This window comes from Papilio xuthus, unplaced genomic scaffold (genome assembly GCF_000836235.2).
Source record: "Papilio xuthus unplaced genomic scaffold, Pxut_1.1 DF824992.1, whole genome shotgun sequence".
Taxonomy (NCBI): domain Eukaryota; kingdom Metazoa; phylum Arthropoda; class Insecta; order Lepidoptera; family Papilionidae; genus Papilio; species Papilio xuthus.
This window is the reverse complement of record NW_013533657.1, coordinates 2,983,317-2,990,115: the sequence shown is the minus strand read 5'-3', so window position 1 is coordinate 2,990,115 and position 6,799 is coordinate 2,983,317. Positions and strand designations below refer to the sequence as shown.

At 37.1% G+C, this 6,799-nt stretch overlaps 1 protein-coding gene across 8 annotated transcripts in view; it reads right to left on the bottom strand.

Annotated features, from left to right (window-relative positions):
- Positions 1–1,044: 1,044 nt before the first annotated feature.
- Positions 1,045–6,799, bottom strand: part of LOC106126851 (PR domain zinc finger protein 16) — an 88,481-nt gene continuing 82,726 nt past the window's right edge. For 7 of the 8 annotated variants that reach the window (XM_013324734.1, XM_013324735.1, XM_013324739.1 and 4 more), the window contains 3 exons: positions 4,302–4,458; positions 3,749–3,919; positions 1,045–3,526 (listed from right to left, as the gene is read on the bottom strand). In XM_013324734.1, coding sequence (XP_013180188.1) covers positions 1,781–3,526; positions 3,749–3,919; positions 4,302–4,458 — 2,074 coding nt within the window. In that variant the 3' untranslated portion in view covers positions 1,045–1,780. The remainder of the gene's footprint in view (positions 3,527–3,748; positions 3,920–4,301; positions 4,459–6,799) is intronic. The other variant, XM_013324736.1, reaches the window with a different exon arrangement.

Here is a 6,799-nt window from a genome sequence, read left to right as displayed (position 1 = left end):
GGTCTCGATTTTGACACTGGGCTCATTTGCACGGCCGATGATTGCCGAATGACAGATTCGGTTCAAGGATAAAGAATTTTGTGATTCTGCAAGTTTTTTTTTCTTGAATTTTCTTAAATGTCACGTAATTTTTGTTTTGTCGATTTCGAAAAATGTAACAATCTTTTTTAATTGGATCACTTTATAATTAATGTCTTATAATTAAGTAAAGATTAAAGATAACGATAAACAATTTATAAAATTTTATGTTCTTTTTTTTTATTTTGTGATATCATTAGCAAAAAATACTGCCGTTTACGATGCCATTAAAATAACTTTTAAATGTATGCCTTCAAATTCTTAATTTATGGTACACCTTATTCTGTATTTTTCTTTACTGTATTCATCATCAACCTGCATACCATTCAATTATTATACTTTAGTTGGTTCAATACCCATTATTGATAGACGTTATAATATCAAATGGCTGGTAGTTTTTAATAATAAAAAAAGTAAAATTAAACAAGATTAATATATCGTATTGTTTTTATTCTTCAATGCTTTACAATATTCATAAGTCGCAATCATTAATAAGGAAAGGTAGTGTGTTTTTAATACTAATATGCGTACTTTGTGGCCCAAAAGTATGGCTTAATCTAGTGCCTCAAAGTGATATGACGTTGAAATTTCATGTTATTGCATTTGATTCTCTTAGTTTACTAACTGGCTTAAAGTAGGTAATTAAAAACATAACTAAAGATTATACACCTAATGTATAATCCGTTGTAAAATTACGCTTTGACAGGAGTAATATTGATATTTTAAAATCGAAATAGATTCGGAATTTTTGTCTTAATCTAGATTTATCTAACAATTTTAATATCTCACTTTTCCGTACGAAAAAAATGTACGAAACAGCAACATTTTGAGCTACTAACCTAAACATGATATGCTTTGTGCAATTACAATTTTTATTTACACAATAACTTTTTAAGTAACAAATTTAACAAAAATATTAAAATTATACTTTAGATATTATTTCATTTTAATAACATTTTTCACCATTTTGATGTACCAAATTTTTATATTAATTTTTTATATTAATTAACCAAATTTGTCATTATAAAAAAAACCTTTGGTAGCGTTTACGACTTAACGAGAGTTTGACAACATTTCAACTGATCCACTCCTCGATTTACTCGCAATATTTTACAATAAACAATATTCTATTCTATACACGTTTAACATTAACTTCTATACAATACACTGCAATTTCAGGAAGTCAATTACAATATTAAGACGCCTTTAAATCACCGATATATATCTAGGAACGTATTAAACTCTACTAGTCCTATCGCCGGCGTCTGTCACCTTAATTACGAGTAATTCTAATTTGCTAATGTCATGATAATATATTTAATGCATATGCAAATATCGACGACGATTATCATAATTAATGAATTGCAAAAAACGCTAAATCACAAAATTGTTCTCCATAATTCATGTGCACTGTAAGAGTTATTTGAAATCTGTGTAAATATAATCTCTCTTGTATGTTTTACGAAGATTGCTGTTATTTGCTTTATTTATACAAACTAATTCATACAGTAATTATTAATTACTAACGAATTATTTACGTGCAACATCAGCATATTTACGTTACATTTACAAGAGCAAAGGACCCTTATAATTTTTGTCTTTTAATGGAGAAGAATATACATTAGAGATTATCAATATAATGTAACTATCCAAATGGCTGAGGCCACAGCGGCGGCGGAGGCGGCAGCGAGTACGCCGCCGGCTATGTGGATATGGCGAGCGGGGGGCGGTGCGCGGGATGCGCGGGGTGAGCGCCGTGAGGAGACGAAGCGGTCGGACTACGGGCCCCCGGCGAGCAGGTCACCTTGCCCATAAAAGACCTAATATCATCAAAGTAAGCATCCTCCCCTCTCTCAGTGTCAGCCGAGCTCGGCGAATCTCCACCTTCGGCCTCGTGCTTCTTTAAGTGCCTATCCAGATTCGTCTGCTGACCGAAACACCTGTCACATAGAGGACATCGGAAAGGACGTTCCTTATTGTGTATGTTTCGCACGTGTCGCTGCAGGTTAGATGAAATTGAGAAAGACCTCTCGCAGTATTTGCACTTGTAAGGTTGCTCGCCAGTGTGAGTTCTGAGATGTCGTGTCAAATTGGCGCTCCTGGGGAATACTTTGCCACAAAATTTACATGCGTATCTGTCTCGTAGTTTTCCCGTTCCGGCGCTTAATTCTCTAAACTTTGCATACGCACTCGGTTGTCTATCTGGGCCGTCAGTGCCAAGAAGTGGGGATAAAAAATTGAACGGACTAGGAACGTACGGAGAGTGCGAAGTATTTAGTAGAGAATCGGAAGCCGGGTGGAAAGATGGGAATCGTGGGCGATACATAGCATCTATAAGACTGTTGTTGTGTTGTGGATGCACTGGCATAGGGAAAGCCAGAGGTGCGGATATCATTTGTTGCGGTGAATCTTCACGTTTTGGCTCAACTCCTTCTACATCAACGTCCGTTGTATCGTTTTCCGGTGTCTTGCTTTCTCGCTCTACCGGGCTTTCTGGAGGCGAATACGACTTAATCGATACAGGTTCGTCAATATCTAAATCGCATGCTTTTTCGTTCTGCTTTTTAGTTACGGACAGATCCAACGGTTGGTCACCTTGATCTATCTTAGTATTATCTTCTGTATCTGATAAAGAAGAACGTTTGTCAATGTCATCTACTACGTTTTTAGATAAATCTTTAGCTCCAGAAGGCGAAACCGATTTGCTTGTAACAAGATCGTTATTGTTCAAAGATAAGTTAAATGGAGAATTTTGTTTCACATCATCTCTTGCAAATGGATTAAAAGTATTTATTGGTGCCTGTAAGGACCGCACAGGTGAGTTCCGTGGCTGCGAGGAAGATTCTTCAGTTGAAGATAAAGATGGCTTTACGTACAGCCCATGGTGTTGGGTAGGAGTAATCCTGTCAACGTTTTCCTCGCGCTTAATCATAGCAAAGTCTGAATCTTTGTTTCGTTTTATGTCATCCAGGGAAGTCGAACTGTCCATACTTTTCACAGACATTCTTTCGTCTTTTAGTTTCGACGCCAAGTTAGCGCTCATTGCCATATCATGTTCCATTGCTAGTCTAGCTCCTTGCACATTAAATAATAAGGGATTTAAAAATTCCGGTGGGCAAGCAGCGGCCGCAGCGGAGAACAACGCTGGGTAGTGCGCAAATGTATTATATGGCAAAGGTAAAGCTGGTCCCCGGTACATTGGGAACGGATTAGTGTTATTCGGAGTGTTCATTCCTACGTTTGGAAGTTGCGGGATTTGCGGCAGTCCTTGAGGTAGCTGACCTCGCAAATTGACGTTAGCGGCTGAGGCTGTGTCGCAGAACCTCTTGTGTTTGGTGAGGGAAGCGTACGAGGTAAAGGACTGGCCGCACTTGCCGCACTCCACCAAGGCTCTGCACGCTGAGTGCATTCGTTTGTGGCGGCACAAGTTGGAAAATTGAGTGTAGGCCTGAAAAGCAAAAAGTGTTTATTATAAAGTGAGACTGTATAGTAAATGAACCTATTCAACAAAAATAAAATAAGAAAATGCATGGAAGTTATAAAAATATAAGCAGCATATTTTGGACAGAGTATATTGTTAGCTGTGCTATGTCGTAACAGAATTAAATAAGCCGGGATCCCTTCCATGATTTTATTTGCAATCAATATGAAATAACCATTGATGTCTCACCTTAAAGCAGACCTTGCACTGGAAGGGCTTGACGCTGGAGTGTATGTGCGTGTGCTGCTTGAGGCCGGAAGAAGTGGCGAAGGTCTTGCCGCACTCGGGGCAGGCGTGGCTGCGAGCACCCACGTGTTGTGCGCGGATGTGGCGCTGCAGGTTGGAAGGATCGGTAAATACCTGAAATAACCAGGTTTCGATGCGCTTCATGCATTTAGTTCAGTAGATTTTTCTATACTAAGGAATCCATCCATCCAAGAAAACTAACATTGTCATAAAACTGTGACACCAGTGGCAATTGCTATGCCTTTCATCTGATGAGCTATGTATGTTCAAAAGACCAATTCCTTTCGTCTATTCAATATTTTCTCCCCTCCATTTCTTTATTTAAATTTATGCAAATATAAGTTACATTATTGATAAATTACTTGTCGTCATTTAAGTTGATAAGTCTGTAAACGTGACTATAATTTTACTGTCTCCATTAATGTTTTTAAACTGATCCCTAAGTTTTTACTACGAGAAAGCTAGTTAGTAATTCTGTGTAATAATTGTATCTCACCTTGGGGCAGTTCTCGCAGGGGTATTTCCTGATATCGGTGTGGGCGAGGGCCCGGTGTCTCAGCAACAGTGCGCGGCAACTATAGGCGCGGTTGCAAAGCTCGCAATGGAACGCCGCGGCCGGCTGCGCGTGCGACTGAATCAGGTGACGGTCGAGGCTGAAAAATACACAAATGATTTTGAGAACCTTGTTAAGATACTAATAGTAGCAGAGGTGGCTGTAGACAATAAGTGTTGTAAAAATATTGGGCCGGATAAACTCTTGAAGTAAAGTATAATTTATGTTGAATTGAATTGAATTTTGAATTCACATTTCGTATATTTCCTTGTCCATTTACATGTTTAAGATAGTGTTTAAGTAAAGTGAATCAGTACACTTAGTATTATATTATTTGTGGATACTGGTACGGGCTAAATAAAAGGATCATGCATCGATACGCCTACGTAGAAATATCACACGCCAATGCATTATTCAAACACATTTCAGATCCACGTCGCAAATAGAATTAATTTTTGTAATAAATTTCAAATACACAAGTACCACGGGTAAAGCAATCTCGGTATTCAGAATGGATAGTACTCGTCGTTTTATAGCTTGTATTCAAAGTATTCAACTATCAGATCTGTTTCCAAAGACTCGTAAATATCGCATCAAGTACTAGTTTCGCTGTCATACATGTTATGAATGATGGAAAAGGGATCATTTCAAAAATGCTCTCGGTGACTCTCCTTGGCAGTAACTGGTCTCAAACACGCAAACCAAGTCGCCGACGGCGTTTTCTATCACTTCACCTGTCAAGATTCGTATAATCAGATTCCCATTACACACTACATTCATTGCTGGTTTTGTATCGGTTGATTGCGTATGCGCAATATAAAGATGACAATCTAAGTCGTTCAATACGATATAGTCGCGCCAATCGATGTAACGGGTGAGGCATTTTCACTCTCGCGGTCGGCCGCTGCCATATCTTTTAATTAATCTTAGGAATAAAATCTACCGTCATAATAGTTCCGTCGCTAACATGTTGTTCGTTCGTACAGTCAGCGTCATATAGATCGTCACAGACAAGATATGCAAATATATAAGTACATCAAAAGTAATCAATTATATCGGTACAACAAAAGTCCTCAAAATAATAGATACATTCACCCTGCTCAAAAACATCGGTACATACACAGCGTCAAATATATGAGTACATGCAAGATGCTCATAAATATCGTAGCAGCCACAGCGTCATAAGTAACGAAGCAGTCAAGGTGCGCAAAAATATCGGTACATTTGACAAAATTGAACTCTATCTCTATATACTTGTGATACAATTTGGAATAAACTACTTCTGTTACATTCATTTGACACTTTGCATCAAACCATTTTTCAAAATTTACTAAAAGTGTTCGACGCGGATGACAGATATTATGTAGATATAACCAACATCAAATTTAAGTTTGTCATCATATATGCTAGTTTGGTCTCGTGGCCTTACCGTTCGCCGCGGTTGGTACGTAAGTTCGGCGGTTCAAATCCCAAGCAACTATTTTTTTTTGATATTTTAACTTTTTAATTTTAATATCGAAGCACATGTAATTAAACTCTATCGCCGTAGTTATTAGGTACTTTTTGATATTGCCTTGGACTAATGAGTTTGACCGTTAAAGTACTTTTCTATTTCAAACAAAAATGAAGGAGATAAAGCGATGCTATTGGCATGTAATTTGTTTATTACTCATGTTTGTTAAACTTGTACCGGTAAAAATAACACTTTTACCTTTACCTTTTACTGATACTGATTATATTTAAGAAAGAAAGAAAAAAAACTGAATGTCAATATCCAAACTACATCAAATTTTTGGTCGATTGCAATAAACATTCCAGTGTGCGTGGGCGCGCACACATATGTAGATAACACTTGTACGTATAGTTTCCGCGCGTACCACTATTAAAACCCGCAATGACAATCCACGCTCCGCCCACTCACTTCACCCGCGATGGTCTGACCTAATTGTTGTTAACGTTATTTAAATTTCTTTCTACCCGACAGCGTAAATTATAAAAAAAAATGTCGAGCAAAATTTTACATTACCAAATTTTTACTGGTTATGAAAAAATAACCCCGTGATTGATAAAATGAAAAAAAAAGTAGCCTGAGATTCGAACTGGTATACTTACATATTACGGCAAACATACTATAATACTGCGCCAAACTAGTATTATATATATTGTGACAAGGCAAAATTTGATATTAGTTATTACGTATCTGTCATATTCGGCGTGACAAACTTTTATAATATATTTAAGCGTTATGACAGGAGAAGAAAAATATTGGGTTGCCCAGTAAGTTCGTGCCGCTTTATAAGGAAAATTGAAACCTTGTTCTCTTAAATTTTTGAAAATGTTTTTAAATTATATTGGTACGACTCTATACCTAAAACGTCTTTTATTATTGGATAAAATTTTAAAAATTAGTTTTTATCTCAACCAATGAAATGAAATTATTC